The 17,203-nt window shown below is 42.9% G+C and overlaps 1 protein-coding gene across 1 annotated transcript in view; it reads right to left on the reverse strand.

The window, feature by feature from the left end:
* WDFY1 (WD repeat and FYVE domain containing 1) overlaps window positions 1-8,483 on the reverse strand; it is a 43,606-nt gene extending 35,123 nt beyond the window's left edge. Inside the window, exon 1 of the mRNA XM_031452267.2 lies at window positions 8,295-8,483. Within this exon, the coding sequence (XP_031308127.1) occupies window positions 8,295-8,431 (137 nt within the window). The 5' untranslated portion in view covers window positions 8,432-8,483. The remainder of the gene's footprint in view (window positions 1-8,294) is intronic.
* Window positions 8,484-17,203: the final 8,720 nt, after the last annotated feature.

Below are 17,203 nucleotides of genomic sequence, written 5' to 3' on the forward strand. Positions count from 1 at the left end.
TGCTGGAGTGCCAGCTCTGAGTACAGAGGCCCTCTCTCGGAAGCCTGCCCCAGTTACAAGAACAAGAGGGGCTAGCGTGCTGGAGGATGAGAGGTCACACAGAAGAGAGCCCCACTGTCCCAGGTAAAGCCATCCTCCACCAGCCTGTGGCTAGCAAGCCACGTGAAAGAGACTGGCCAAGATGAGCAGGACCAACATACGTAGAAGTGAGCCTGGCTGTGACCAGGAGGACTGCCCAGGTGACTCACAGGCTCATGAGCAAGGATAACATGAATTTTAAGGTGATTTGCTACATAGCAATAGCTAACTAATACAGGGATTTCTGTTCCAAATAGTATATCTTCCATAGTACTTAGGAACTGGATCTTAAAATTGGAAATAAAAATAGCATTTGGCATTTACTGAGTGCCAAGAATTTCAAAGTACTTAGTAAACAAACAAGTCCACTTTAACTTTTAACCAAACTCTAGGATCCTCACTTTGCTCAGAACCTAAAGAGGTTACTGTAAAAGCATATGACGTCATTACTGTTGATTAAATATCGTTCAATATTTTCATCCTGTCTATCAAGGATAATAATTCAGTGTGTTCTTTTATCTTACTACAGTAGATACATAAAAAGCAGACTGAAAACCACAGGCCGGATGAACTATCTATTCCAGGGAGATTAATCTGCCCTTTGCTCACAGAGACTCCTGACGATCAGAGTAAGTAGAGAGGCTCCTTTTATTCTTCTGGTCCTTCTGTGCTACTCTCTCAAAGAGCTGATTAAAAGCAAGTTAAAAGGAGACTTTAGGAAACCACCCAGTCTATACAGCCTCATCTACTTAAGCTACAATACAGTAGAGCAAAGATAGATTCAAAGCATGAGTTTTCTTCTCTCTCAGACCAGGAGGCATCTTGTGCAAGTCATGATTAACATCACTTTTAAACCTATAACTCCATTAGAACACACATTTAGGCTTGATACATGTTATTTTCCAGTATGATTACCTTGAAAATCGTGTCCACAGTTTGATAAGTAGATTCAAAAAGCACACGAGTGTTTCTGTAAAGTCACAAGGTCAAGTTCTACCTCGTCTGACACATCAGCATTTCCAAAACCAGATCTTTTGAAAAATTTCTCAAAAAACACCCTAGCCATCCCAAAATAACTAAATTAAAGCAATTCAACCATCTACAAATTATAAACTGATATACAGGGATTATTTAATCAATTTAAAAGAATATAGAGTATAGCACCTGTTACAAATTAATTAAGCCCCAGGTCCGGTTTCTTTTACACTCTGAGCAAATAGTAAGTCTGAGGGAATCTGATTTTTCCAGTCACTCTCAAGATTGCTGATGCTGTTTTAAATACTGGTAAACCACCGCACATTTCTGTCACTTACTGCAAAGGATATTCTTTCCTAGTCTGACAGTACCTCCAGAGTTACTGACAGAAATGTGTAGTTTTGACTAATATAACATTGTAAATCAACCATACTTCAATTAAAAAAAAATTTTTAAATAAAATGACTCAAAGTGAAAAAAAAAACTGTAATTCTGGTAGCTGGGGTAGTTTCTATAACATTAAGATGTTAGCCTAAAAGGGAAAAAGGAAAGGATATAGCACAATCTGCTTTTATCAAATAAATAGCAATTCTCTTCCAGCCAAGTCTCCTGATCTCTGCCCTCTTCATTAATGCTGGGGAAAGCCACCTTTCCCCTCTGATAACAAAAGGAGAAAACACTAGATTTTTACTGAATTGATTATCTAAACTGAAAGGCAGGGAAACCAGCCTCTCTCTACAGAGGAGAATTAGATGGGCTTAGAAAAAATTAACATTTCTATCACCTTTTATGGTCTCGGGGGAGGAGTCCTGGGCACAGTGACGGTGACTCTCAGACTGCTGATTTCTGTCCTAGGAGGAAGGTACCTGCGCCAGCCCCTAAATGAGTAATGCTGCTCCAGAGGTCAATGGCTGGTTTCTATCTGCAGATGTTCTTTTTCACTTGAGGAACCATTCCTGCTGTTATCTTTTCACTGTTAGCATCAAAATCATTTTTTGTGACCTCTGCCACCTAGGAGGGTAAAAGCCGTCACAACCCGGAGGAGCAGAAGCAGTCCAGACAGGACGGAACCAGTCAATGCAGGGTCCACGCAACACTGCTTCTTGAATTAAAAAAAAAAAAAAAAAAAAAAAGGTTCAAACTCTGTCCACAGCCTGGAGGTCTTGAAGCACAAGGATAACCTAACCCAAAAGAACACAGCTGGAGGCAGTAAGGAAGGCCTGTTTTTCCCTTCTGGTCCAGGCTTCTTTATTCCTACCAGGTTTATTGATGGATCTACTCTAACATTTGAGAGACCACTGAGCACCTACTTTCCTTCTGGGAGTCTGGAACTGGGGCACGTGGGAGGCAGAGGCTGCCTTCATGACCAGCCCCCAGTGAAAACCGTGGGTACTGAGTTTCTTACCACTCGCTGGCGATGGCACTTCACACACGTGCTAGAACTCACTGCTGGGGGAACAAAGCACCTCCTGCGTGACTCCACAGGGCCAGGACTCTTGGAAGCTCACGCCTGGTTTCCTCTAGACGTCGCCCCATACCTCTCCCTTTGTCTATCTTTGGTGTCCTTTTGCTGTAATAAATCATGGCCTTGAGGATGACCGTTGATGGCAGTCTTCCTAGTGAATCAAGGAACTGGAGGTGGTCCTGGGGCTCCCTAACACAGCAGGGCAAAGACTTTAGAAGGAAAAACTTGTGACTGACGCGACTTGAAAGTGACCAAATACGGAAATGATGAACAGGCAGGACCTGAGACAGTTATGAGAACTTAGGGTTGTAAGTCACGCCCAAAATGGTACTGCCCTACGCAGACAGGAAAAATTGCACGTTATTTACACACACACACTCACCGACATAGGCAGCAGAGACAGCTTTAGCTTTTGATGAGATCAAAGCAATTAAATGGAAAATAAATGGGAATGAAAATAATGGCCAACATGTATAAAGCGCTTTCTCTGCACCAGGCACAGTTCAAAGAGCTCTGCCTCTGAATTCATCTAATTTGCACAAAACCCTATGAGGTAGGTGCCGCTACATCTCCGTTTTGCAGATGAGAAAACTGTGATACAGAGAGAATAAGTAACCCACCCAAGGTCACAGGGCTGGGATTCAAACTCAGGCATTCCAGATACAGAATCTTTTCTTAAATATGCTGTAAAAAGAAAATGATCATAACAACGAAAAACTGCTCTAACGACAGAGGAAGAAATTCGTTCCCACCCCGGCTTCCTGCCTTCTCCTGTCTTCACTTAATTTTGTAACGCAAATTAAAGAGTCTATTTTTAGGCACTGCACAACAACAAAAATACAGCAGTTAACAGTCTGGTTTTCTGTATAAACAAAAAACTTCTAGCTACGCCAGGTTTCCTCATAAGCATGACTTAAAAATCAAGTTGTTTATTCGATTATTTCCATGTGAACAGTTAGCAAGTACACAATTTTTCCTTCAAAGCATCTTAATATGCTGAGAAACATCTAAAAAGAAACAAATATATTAAATACCTTATGAAACAAACAAACAAAAAAAGAAGATGCTACCAAAAATATGTTAAAAGTTGGTTTTCTGTCATCTTTATTGCTTATCAGCCTAGCAACATTCCAAAATACCTCAAAACATATAAGATCTGTCTTTGCCTGACTTAGGCCAGGTAAAACTGAGTTTCTTGCAGAAACCAATCTTGGCCCACAAGCCCCTGAAACAAAAGGATTAGCACGCGTCTCTCCAAAGTCTGTTTTTCAAAAATGAAGACAGCAGGGCCACAGCCTTAACTTGATTATAAGTCTTTTAATAAAGTTTTTACCTTTTGAAAATGCTATCCTACCACCAACTGTCTGAACTTTGGGGTGCTGTCCACAGCAAAGAAGTTCAAAAAGCAAACGTGTCGAGGGAATTGATTCCCGCTGTCTCACCACATTCAGTTCTGTTCTGAAAGCAGTCTCATTTTCTGTTTCCCCCACCAGGAAAATGACTGCCGTAGCTCAAATTCTTAACCGTATTACTGAGGTTATTACTTTTATTTTGAGAGTTTTCCTGACTAGAGAAGACAGTCACACTTGATTGGCTCAAGAGTATTTTTGTTAACTTCAAGAATTTAGCACTCTTACACTTTCCATGCTCAAATACTCTAGCTCCAAAGTGCAGGTGACTGAAAACTAAAATTTAAAAATACTAATTAAGGTTTCTCGAAGGATGAAGTTAAACAAAAGGGCTTAGGGTATAAATTACTTCAACAAAATATAAATGAATGCATATGAAAGAGCAGCCCTCTTATCTGTTAACCCTTCATGGCACAGTAACCCCTGAAGGTCTCTGATTAGACCCCTAAGTTCACATCGTTACCAATGACTCCAGGTATGAAGGAATTACGCTGAATATTCCACATTGGTTTATTACCCCTTGGGGGAATTACCTGTATTTAGTTCTATCATATATAGTTTGGTTTGGGGGGGGGAAATAGCTGGGTATACATAAATATCCACAGGCAAATACATCCCAGAAGCTGACAAAAAGGAGGACGAAGTGTCAACAGTACTCTCTCCCAGCGGGTCTCCACAACCAAGCACCAGGACGAACAGCCCTTCGTTAGCGTGCAGCAGTGGTCCACAAAGTGTGGTTCCTGGACCAGGAGCATCTGCATGGACATCGCTGGAAACATGGCAAAAATGCAGGCTCTCAGGACTCACCCCAGACTTACTGAATCAGAATCCCTGGGGTGCGGCCCAGCTATCTGTGTTTTAACAAGATCTATCTCCATGTGATGCACACTCAAGTTTGGGAACCACTGTCTAGAGAGACCAGATAAACAAGTACATTAAGCCTAGACCCGGATTTCTCAACCTCGGCACTACTAACATTTGGGGCTAGACAATCCTTTTCATGAGGGACTGACCTGTGCATTACAGGACGTGGAGGGCCCTCTACCCACCAGGTGCCAGCAGTCCCCTCCTCCAGGCGTGACAACCAAAATGTCTCCAGATTATTGCCAGATGTCCCGTGGAGGGAAAGGGCAGAATCCTAGCATTTGACACTTGCTGCGGGAGTCGTCAATCATCGATACCGCCTGGACTCAGGTTCTCCAAACGTGCAGAACAACAAGGTGCACGGCAAAAAGAACAGGGCCTCAGAGTCAGACCTCGGTTCAAACCTCATGTCTATCACTTACTAGCTATGTTACCTTGGGTAGTTACTTCAATGTCTTTTGTGCCCCAGTTTTCCTAATAGTCAAACGTTCATTACAATAGGATGCTTCCCCCACATATCCCATAAAACTCCTAGCTGGGTTTGGGACAGCATCTGCAATTAAGTGCATTGCTATTTCTGCAGTAAAACGAATGAACATTCACACCACAAAGGATAAATAAAGATTCACATAGTCTCATCTATGCAGCTCAAGTTTTAGCACCAATGAGTTTTCAGGCCCAACTCACAAAAACCAACAAAACACACTTGACTTTTAAAATACATTGCATTTTGGAACTGCAGAGAAGAGAAGGCGGCTGTACCCACCTTGTGGGGAGATGTGAGGACTGGAGGCACCACATACAGAGATCTCATTCTGCACTGAGAGAGGGAAGGGACTTTTGAAAGGTTAACTATTGTTACTTCTGAAGTACAAATTCTGATCATGTCATTTGCTTATTCTGAACTCTCTGATGGTCCCCCACAGCTTGCAAACTAATATCCAAATTCCTAAGAGCGGCACCCGAGGAAGATCCTTCTGGAACTGGACACTGGGCCTTCCAGCTCTCAGTATGCCTTTTGTTCCAGACACCTAGAAATAACTGTGGTTCTGTACGTCTGGCTATTTCCTCCCGTCCTCTCCCTCTGCCTGCACCAAGGATGCGCACCCCTCCTTCCTTCACCCAGACCATTCCTCTCTGCAACGACATCTCTTCCAGGAGGCTTTCCTGGAAGCCCAGCCCTCAACCAAGAACCCTCCGTCCTCTGTGTCTCCCCAGCACCCAGGAAGCCGAGAGTACAGGGCCATCTCTTCACCACACCATCCGGCCCTTTGGAAACAGCAATTTCAAAGTCAGTTTTTTTTTTTTTTTACCTACAGACTTGGCACAGGCCAGGCACACAAGAAGTGTCCAATAAATGCTTGTTTGATGAATGAAGGCGATCAGTGCCTGCTTCCTCATCAGGCTGGTTCCTTCAGGTTGGGGGCCATAAAATAAATGAATCAGAAGTTTTGTGAGGGCAGGTGCTATGACTGTTGATCCCTGTTGTATCTCTAGGGCCTGGCACTCACTAAGTACAGTATTTCTAAATAAATAAGTGAATAAATAAATGACTGAGGACTTGCCTCATATTTATGACAACGTAAAAACAAACCACCACATACAACAACGACAGCAACAACAACAGAAACCCACAGCCGTGAGCTTTCATGGGTATCATTAAGTGTAGCACCTGCTAAAAAGAGTGTCCTACCTTCCAGGTAGTTCCAAAGGCCTGATAAACACAAATTAGAAACTCAGAGCCCCAACCCTCGCCTGGTCCAGTCATCGGCCAGGTCCCTGCTGCGTCCCAGTGACAAAATGAGCTGATGGGAGGCTCCCCCAGAACATTTCAGTCCCACAGCAGCTCAGTAATATCACTTTCCATAAAACACTGGTCAGCACTGCTCCTGGCCAGTAATCTCAAACATTCAGCAATTTACTCAACACACATGAGTCATGAATAAAATATTTTACTGAATAAAGACAGCTAACTTGTATAAAGCACTGCCTGCATCTATGATGCAAATATCATTATTTTGTCCTTCGTTTTTTTTTCACATTCTCCTCTTTTCCCTGTGGCTCATGCACCCCTCCTTCCCCCCTCCCTTCCTGCTCTCATATCCACACCCAGGTCCTACCAATCACTCCCTACCTTGTTTGAGGTCAACTGCATGTAAACTGCCGGCTCACAATAAACTCACTCTAAAGCAAAATACAAAGGTCAAACAGGCGCTGGGGGCTTCAGGTTTCCTCTTCCCATTCGGGACAGGTCCTTTTCAAAGCTCCTGACTTCAAAAGACAGATTACAAAATGCTGGACTCCGCCTCTACGCTAGAACAGCAGTACCTTCCTTCTTCCAGAAAGTCCTTCCACTTGTGTAACCTCGCCACTTGAGACCACTCATCATACTCAGGAAGCCCAGTTTCACACAGTCATTTCGTCCAAATTTCCATGGTAAAGCCACTAACCTTTTAAACTTTTAGGGTTTTAAAAACGCTAAAGTTTTAAAGCAAATAATCTCTCCAATCCAATCACACAGCCCTGGGAAGACCAGACAGCTGGTTTAGGGAGTCCTGGGTTGTATTTGTAGCGTCACCAGTATCTCCGTGCCTCTCCATGGGCCTCAGTTTCCTCTTGGGTAAAATGAGAAAATCGAATCAGATCAGTGCGTCCCAAAGTATGGTGGGCCAGACGTCTTGGTACAAGACAGAGCTGACTAAAGGTTCACACAGATTAACATATTTTAGCTATTAGTTTAATTTTTTACAAGTGACAACTGGCTTTCCATTAATGGTGGACATGGAAAATTTTCTTTAAAATAAAAGCTTCGCTTATTATTATTTTAAGTCTTTTCTTAAGGAGTCACTTTTAGAGGGGGAAAAAAACTACTTTGTATTTAACAATTCAGGCGGTTCTAGCAGCTGTGGCAAAATAACTGATCCAGGGACCTGGTGTAGCTCGAAAGGGGTGTAAACAAACCCCTGCGTAAAGCTGAAAGGAAGGGCGTGAAAGTCCAGGGAGGTTTTCTGCCAGAAGGGAATCCCTGGCACCAGGTCCCGCGGTAACCAGCCGCCAGTCCCGGCGCCCGGAGAAGGCAGCTGGGCACTGTCCGCGAAGGGCCAAGCAACCCCCAGGGGTCCGGACGCTTCCAGCTCCGAGCGAAATCCCACAAAGGAGAGGAGGCGGCGGCGAGGGTCCCGGGCTAGAGGGATACCGTGGAGGTCCCGGCAGGGATGCGGGTCTCGGGCTGGCCGAGCGCAGTGGACGGAGATCGCGGGCCGGAGGGGCGCGGCGGGGATGGAGACTCGCAGGACCCGCGGGCTGGAACCGGGCGGGAGTGGGGGCATCCTAAAGGCCAAGGAGCCGGAGGGGGCACAGGATCGCGCGACCCGGGGGCCGTGGACGCCCCCATGCGGAGAGGGACGAGGCCGCCGACCCCCACGGTCCCCACACCCGGTCGCAGGCGGGAGCCCGGGCCGCCCCCGTCGCGCCTCGGCCCCGCGCAGGACCCCCTGGCCTACCTGTCCTCGCTGGCCGTGATCACGCCGTCCTCCTTGGGGATGAGCAGCGCGGCCGTGACGGCGTCCTGGTGCCCCTCGATCTTGCTCAGCAGCACCGGGCGGCTGCTCTGCGGCCTGGAGTGGATCTCGGCCGCCATGTTCGCGCGGCGGCGGCGGCCTCCTCGGCGGGCGGGCCATCAGCTGACGGCCGGGCGGGCGGGGACGCGCCGGTTTGGCTTTGGCTCCGGGGCCGCGTGGGTGCCGCGCCGCCGTAAGTTCTCGAGTGCTGCCGCCGCAGCCCGTATTGGCTAAGGAAGTCGCGCATCTAAAATTACGTGCCGGAAAGAGAGGCCTGTCGGGGCTCGCCCCAGAAGTGGAGAAAGTTTCAAAGGTTGAAAAGTAAGGTCATTCCCGCGGGAATGAATCGAGCAGTTGGCGGTGAAGAGGAACTGTCCCCCAAATCAGAGCCTTCTGAAAATACTACTACTAAATTGTATCTATTCTAAGAAGATTTTGGACTTCATCGCTGCCCATTTCAGACGTTTTAAAGTGTGAAAAAATAGAGTGCAATTTAGAATCTTTGAAAGACACTCACTGAGTGGTGACTATATATCAGTCACTGTCACAGGTTTTTGTTTTTTTTTTTTAACGTGAATTATCTCACTACTGATAACCTTAAGAGATCAAGAGATATATGCTCTTGTAGTCTCAGTTTGGAGATGAGAAAACTGAACCATGGAGAAGTTAAATTACTTGCTTGAGGTCACATAGCTATGAGAAAGAGAAAAGCAGCCCTTGACCGACTGTCAGCCAGAGTTGGGTGTTGAAAGGAGACAGCTGGTTCCTGTGGAGCATAATTTACTTACATTGCTGAACTGAATTTGGGTCTGGTAGCAGACAGCGCAGCAAAGCCAGTCTACTGACACCCAGTTATGATGAAGGAAAGTACAGCGTTTATTTGCAGGGGATCAAGCAAGGAGAATGGGCAGCTTGTGTTCAAAAGACCCAAACTCCCTGATGGCTTTCAGGGAAGGGTTTTTAAAAGTAACATTTGGGATGAGGGGTGCTGCACACAGTCTTTCTTCTGATTGGTTGGTGATGAAGTAACAAGTTATGTTTTGGAATCTTAATCATCCACCATCTGGTTCCACTGAGTTTGGGGTTCACGAGCTTTTGGTCCCTCTGTATTCACTGTCCTCCACCTGGGTGGGTGTGGGAGGAATGTCTTAGTTTCTGCAAAACAGATTGTTGTGTCTATCCCTTAGTTTAACAATCGCTAAACTGTTGTTTAAGCTGTCATTACTTTTCTTGCTTGACTACTTTTCCTTTGTTTCTGTGTTCCCTCAATTCCATAATTAGTAACTGAGTCTGTTCTTTAGAACTCAGGGAAGTACTAGGGGACTAAAGCCTTCTCTGCAAACAAGAAACGGGGGACACAGAAAGGCTTGTTTGTCCTGCTTGGTTTCAACCCATGCTTTTCTTTAATACCCCTCAATCCTGAGGGGAACAGGGGTGGGACAAGAAAGGGAATAAAGTCTTAGGTAGAGAGGTTGATCATAAACCTGGCAGGGGAACTCAGATTTAGGGGGACTGGATTTCATAAACATAAATAAATCCACTTCATACACAGTCCCTAAACACAACCAAAACATGAACATTAGCCAAACCTCAAAAATGATAGACCCCCCCACCACCACCACCATTCTGGCTAGTGTGAATGATTCTTGTTTCTTTACCAATTATACCTTTAGCCTCTTCTTGCACCTAGACAAAGACTTACTAAGACATCCAATCATAGGATTACCTTGATGGCATCCAGTCCAGATGGAAGCCCTTTCTCCTCAAACCCTTCCCAAAATTACCTTGCAGAAACCTAAATCCTGTAAGTTCTTTTTATCACTGACTCCCCAGGATTCCCAGGATATGCTCTCTTCCTCCAACAAACAATCAGCTCAACACATATTCCACTACATGTGTGTTCCCGGTGGCTTTTAGCTAGAGAACACCAACAGCTAGTAAGTTGAAGGGTCATGAACGGGACCCAAAAAGTCATTGACTCCAGAGACCTCCCTCCAACCCACACCCTCCCACACTCTATCTTATTCTGAGTGCAGAATTGCAGAATTGTACTACAGCTGTACTGTCCACGTGGGTATCCAGCACTTGAAATGTGACCATTCCAAATTGAAATGTGGTGTGAGTGTGAAATACACACCAGATTTTAAAGAGTTAATACAGAACAAAAAGTAGGTAAGTTACTACCCTAATAATTTTTATATTGATTATGTTGAAATGATACAATGTAGATGTATTGAATTAAGTAAGATTAAAATTAATTTTGTCTGATTCCTCTTATGTTTAATATGACCAATAAATTTTAAATTACATAATGTGGCTCACATGGTATTTCTATTGAACAGGGCTGTACTACTACTTTCTTATGATGAAGTTAATAATATCTATTCACAGATATATTTATTCATCTCTTCCACAAACTGTACACCTGCTATGTGCCATACGCTGATGACAGAAAGAAGACATGCACCCTACAAGGCTCACACAGTAGAAAGGCTAGATAAACTCTTGAACAATTTTCTTCAAACAGCAAATATTCATCGAGTGCCTGCTATGAGCCCAGTGCTACTCCAAATGCAGCCGTGCTCAAGAGAGACAGAAGTCACTCGACCATTAGAACTTATATTCCAGTGACGGAACCAAATAATAAATAAAATAAATGAGGGAATTACATAATATATTAAAAGATGTTAAATGCTATAGAGACAATAAAGCTGGGAAGGGTGATAGGGACCATAGAAGGGGCTGCAGTTTTAAGCAGGAGGGTTTAGCAGATCGAAGATTCACTGCAGTCTGCCTTCATGGAAGGAGGGCTGTCAGCAGACAGAGCCTAGCTCTTGTCTCCTTCAGAGTCTGCCTCAGTTGTAGGGAACCACGGTGGTCAAGTGATGCCCTTCACCACGCAGCAGCCCAAATTCAATAACTGAAGGAGACAGGCATACGAAGGCCAGGCTGTTTCAACCTGATACAGGCCCCACGGCTGAGCTATACCAGCTCCAGAACTCTCTCCTTGATTGGCTGAGGCTTTGTCAGGCCTGTGTTGTAGTGGAATCCTCCTGCCTAATTACATCTCCCTCCCTTCACAGCTAACAACCCCCAAAAAATACCCTGTGTGCCAATTTCTGTCTCCTAAGAATGCACCTTGAGACAGGTGGCCAGGGAAGGCCTCACTAAGAAAGGGACATTTGAGCCAAGGAGAGGAGGGAGTAAGCAGTGTGGAAATGTGGGAGAAATGACTCTTAGAAAAGGGAACAGCAAGTGCTAAGGCCCTGAGGTGAGCACATGCCTGGGGTTTTCTAGGAATGGAAGGCAGCCATCATAATAATGATGATGACAATAAGTCTGGAGCAGAGTGAATGAAGAATGTAGCCAGAGATGAGGACAGAGGGGTCACCAGACAGACCATGTTGAGCCCTGAGGCCACAGTACAGACTTTGATTTTTACTTTAAGTGAGATGAGAAGCCATTGGAGGGTTTTGAGCGGAAGACTGGCTTAATTTGCCTTCAATTTTATTTTATTTTATTAAAATTTTTTTTATTGTAGTATAGTTGATTTACAATGTTGTGTTAGTTTTAGGTGTACAGCCAAGTAATTCAGTTATATATATATATATGTATATATGTATTTATTCATCTCTTCCACAAACTGTACACCTACTATGTGCCAATTCAGTTATATATATAATATATATATATATATATATATATTCTTTTTCAGATTCTTTTCCATTATAGTTTATTACAAGATATTAAATACAGTCCCCTGTGCTATACAGTAGGTCCTTGTTTATCTAGTTTATAAACAGTAGTGTGTATATACTAATCTCAAACTCCTAATTCCTCCCCCGGACCCCTTCTTTCCCCTTTGGTAACCATAAATTTGTTTTCAATGTCTGAGTTTGTTTCTGGTTTGTAAATAAGTTCATTTGTATCATTTTTTTAAGATTCCACATATAAGTGATATTTGATATTTGTCTTTCTCTATCTGACTAACTTCACATAATATGATAATCTTTAGGTCCATCCATGTTGCTGCAAATGGCATTATTTCATTCTTTTCATCACTGAGTAATATTCCATTGTGTGTGTGTGTGTGTGTGTGTATGCATACATGTGTATATATAGGTAGATAGATATCTCACATCATATATATATATCACCTTCTTTATCCAATTGTCTGTTGATGGACACTTAGGTTGCTTCCATGTCTTGGCTATTGTAAATAATGCTGCTATGAACATTGGGGTGCATGTATCTTTTTGAGTTAGAGTTTTCTCCAGATATGTGGAGGGCTGAGTCCTTGGAAACACCAACATTTAGAAGTTTACAAGAGAGGGAGGGATCAGAAAGGAGACCGAGAAAGAGCTATTGGTTTATACCTTTGGGACTTTCCACCCTTGGGAGTTCCCAGGTAAAATTTGAAACCAGCCCATAGGAAAGCAAGGAGAGATCAAAGAGGCAGACCCTTCCAGATTGGAAGGTGGCTGTTTTAATAAGCAAAAGATCTTACGTAGGAGGCTTGTCTTGGATGATCACAAGACAAGTAGATCTCTACATCCTACACTGTCCAAATGATCTCAACAATATATTGCTCTCTCAAGGCTGAGTCTTTGAAATAGCTCCCATTGTGGGATCGATGGGCAGAACACACATTCCCAACAGGGAAGGAAGCGAGTAGCTTGGATTGGCTAGATCCACAGCAGTCATGCCCTCTTGATGACTTCCTCCAACAGGAGCCCCTATAAGCCAGGAAGAAATAAAATCAGTGTGTGTTGTCATGAAGCCAACAAAGAAAGGTGTTTTCTAAGGAGAAGGGAGTGACCAACTATGTCAAATGCTGCAGAGGAGTCAAGTAAAATGACGGGAAGTTTCCCTGGAGTGGAAGAGGCAAAACCTGATTGGGGTGGGTTCAAGTGGTAATAGTAGAAGGTTGTTAACAGGTTTCTCAGAACTGAGGGACTCTAGGTACACACACAGACAGCTGATCTCTGAGCTGTCCTGCTGAGTCAGAAGGTGGAGTCTATTGATAATGATCTACTGTTGGCTGCCAGCTGTGTGACCTTGGGCAAGCCAAGTAGCCTAACAATGAAGAATGTGACCTTTAGAGTCAGAGAACTTTGCTGTTTACTAGCAGAGAAATGTTTGGCAAGCTAGTTAGTGTCTTTACCGATTTGATGTCTCTAATATGGAATCATAATACCTTTTATCGGTGACATGTAGAAGGCAGAGATTATGTATGTAGCTATTATTGTTAACACAGGTTCCTTACCTCAGACCTGATCATCTCTAAACATCTGTCCTGCCATCACCTTCTATGACTATTGATACCTATATCTTATGATAGACTTCCTTGAGGGGATATTTTATAGTTTTATTATAATAATGGTGATGATAATAAATAAAGAAATATTATTTCTTTTAACAAAAAGTTTTAAACTTTGCATCAAGTAAAGCATGCTTGCTTAATGGGTCAGCGTTCTAATTTGGCCTTGACTTTCCCTGATACTTTAAATGTAGTTACCATACTAGTCATTTGACTGTTTGCTTTCAGTTTCACTTGCCCTCTGCCCTGCCCCTGCACACTTTATATTCCTGGAAATTGACGTCTGCAAACTGCATTTCCCAGACTCCCTTGCCAACTTGCTTCCTGAAACATTTGTATGTTTCCTGGGACACAGTGGTGGGTGATTAGTAGGCAGGAGGAAATGAGAAACCTGGGTACTTCTCCCAGTTTCTCTCGGCTTAGGGGGTGTGTCTCCTCTTTGGCTCCGGTTCCCACTGGACGTAAGTTCCCTGCTTTGTCTCTGCTATCCAAAGGTGGTCTCTGCAGGTATTCCTGCTCTGGTGCCATCCCCCGCTCTGTCCTTCTAGTCTTGAGGTTGCTATCTCTAGGTTACCACACGGCCCCTCTTTGGCCTTTTGGTTTCTTCTGACACCTTTGTAACTAGTTCTTTGAATTACATTCTCTCCACTGAACCATCAGGTATGAGTCCCATTTTCTTGATTGGACCCTGACTGGTACAATTACTACAATCCTGATACTTAACAAACAGCATCATGAAGACTACATGGTAGAACTCACTGGAAATAGGATGTCATAGAAGTAAATCATAATGTAATATTTAGCTAATGAATTATTAAAAAATGGATATCAACAATATGACCAATGTAAATGGGTACCTCATAAAGAATATCTTATTCACATGCAGTATCCAGATTCTTAGCTATTCTTTTAATAGCTATGATCTAGTTAACTCTAATCAAGAGGAGATACTTCAAAAAATTATCAGCGTCTTTCTGCAGATGTTGTTATACATAACTAATTAATGTTTATCAGTTCAAAACATGTTAAATCTATGGAGGAAAATAAAAATGCACTCTACATTGACTTCTTGGTTTTGGACAAGCTTCATCTCCTTAGGCTTTGCCAAAAAATATTGGAGATACAGTTTCATCCCATGGAGAAAAGACTTGATGATCCTGTCCAGTAGTCTTGCCAGGCCTTCTTTTATACTGTTCTCTGGGTTTTACCAAGCAGACACCATAGCCAGGCTAACAACCAGATTACAAAAAGTTCAAACCACTTTGTAATACTTGATTTATTTTATTTTATTTTAAAAAGGTGGGTTTTGAAGTTTCAGGATTCTAACTATAGTGGTCTTACATCTTCACAAGGTTACTTTTTAGTCACCCTTTAAAACATTCCCTTTATTATTATAGGTCCCCTCTCTCACTCAGATCCAAGCATTGCTCGGTTTAGCTGATGCATCAAGAAACATTGGTTCATGGTGGAGATGCTACATTTGAGGCTCTCTTCCCCATACTTTCTCAAACTTGTTTCTCAAAAGTATCTCTAGTGACAGGAAAAAGAATCTGTACCCACAAAGGTTAAAGGGTTGGGTAATGTCCACTTTCTAGAGAGAAAATCTTTTTCACATTTATTTCATAATTAAGATTTTATTATTGCTCAGTTTTACCAAAGCTTTTTGCTAATCATTTTTTTTACTGTCATGAGTTTTGTTTCCTTTTTTTTGTTTGTCTGTTTATTTGTTTTTGGCCATTATATCTACCAACTCAAATTTCCAAAACAAAAGTTTGCAGATGTTAAATTTGGTGAAGATGACATGATTTTCTGTCTGTATTTATCAATAACCCTAATTTTAAATTTTGGACCATTTTAACTGTAGTAAGTTTTATTTGATGATAATTATTTCTTTCCTCAATTTTTCCTAGGGGTTGGATTAAAGACCAATATTTGGTACTTATTCCTTAGCTAATCTAGGAGATATTTGTGGGTAACCTCTGTTGGTTCAGAATTGCCCCATTGTCCAGCAGAAGCCCGTTATAGAGCTTACTAACCTCATTCTTCAGCTTTCTGTGCACATGTTCTAACTGCCTGCACCATCACTGAAGGAATATATAAATAACATCCCTGGCGTCAAAACAACAAAGGATTAAAGTATTCTCCAGAGGTTAAAGTGAACCCTCATCACTTAATCTTCTCTTCCTAAGTGTGACTTTGTCCATTCTTCCACCTCACCTTGACCCACTGTTCTTGACATTTTGTGACTTTTGATCAAAAAAGGGATCACAGCAGTTTCAAGGGAAACCAAGGTCTTAAGAGGGGGAAAAAGGGCCTTTCTCTCCTTGAAGTTTTCTGAGCCTGGGTTCTGGAATCAAGTAGTCCTTTCAGTATGTGTTTATTGAATAAATGAACAAATGCATGTGTGAATAAAAATCCTGGTTAATTTCTGAGCTCAGTGAGTTACATTAGTAGGAGAAATCTCTTGAGACCCAACATTTCTGGTATGCAAGCAGTGTTCTCATTGTATTACTGAGAAACTTTCAATACAAAGACACTTCACTTAACATTGTGCTCCAACTAGATTGGATTACTTCTCTTAATAAGAGGGATATTGCAGAAATAGCAGTTCCCCGTGCTTTCTTCTGTTTCATTTATTTGATTGATGGTCCGTTAATTTTCAATACTTCACACGCAGTGTAATACAAAGGCAAACATGATCCTCTCTCACCTCTTTTTAAAGAATTTGCTTCACCCAGAAATTCAGCAGCTTGTTTTGTGATGTGTGCAAAACCCCCTTCTTCCTACCTCCCTCCTTCCCTCCCTCCCCATGGGGAAGGAATGCTTTTACAGGCTGGAATGAACCATTCAAATTATTCCTCTAGAAGGATTAAGCTAAGTTGTTTAAGTTGTTTGATCTGTAAAAAAAAAAAAAAAAAAAGCAGAGCTGGATAGTAGTTTATAACAGATTTTATTTGGGAACTATTACAACAGAGGAAAAGAGACCCCAGCATAGAACTGGGCTCAACCCCTAACACAGTGCGGACAAACGGGGATTTATAGCCAAGAAGTCGGGTTGGGGCAGGGGGCTGTCAGTGGGTAGAAAAATACTAAGATGAAACATCAGGGGTAATGGGGGATTCTGGCTAAACTTAGTTGACAGAATTCTTGCAGAAGGCAGGCCACTATCCCTGGAGGATAGTGAGGCTTATGAATTTGATTAGATATCATAGAGGGTGATCAGATATTAAGGACGGGGGAGTGTCTCTAAACTGACTTAACAGGATCTTGCTGAAACCTGGTGATGCAGGCCTGACAAGGGTGGACACCAACTTCTCTTAAGGTCAAAACCTCTTTGAGGAGAGGGCTTAGAGAAGCCTGACTGAAGTTCAGTCAAGGAGAAAATCTTTGCCAGGTCCTAAGGTTGGAGACTCTTGAGCTAAGTAATGTGCTTGGGTCTGTGTTTCAGGGAGATGAATGTAGCTGAGATGTGTCCAGGGAAGAGAGGAAGGTATAAGACTGATTACAATGGAGGCTGATTACGATCACCTGG

The sequence above is a fragment of the Camelus dromedarius genome, chromosome 4 (assembly GCF_036321535.1).
Source record: "Camelus dromedarius isolate mCamDro1 chromosome 4, mCamDro1.pat, whole genome shotgun sequence".
Taxonomy (NCBI): domain Eukaryota; kingdom Metazoa; phylum Chordata; class Mammalia; order Artiodactyla; family Camelidae; genus Camelus; species Camelus dromedarius.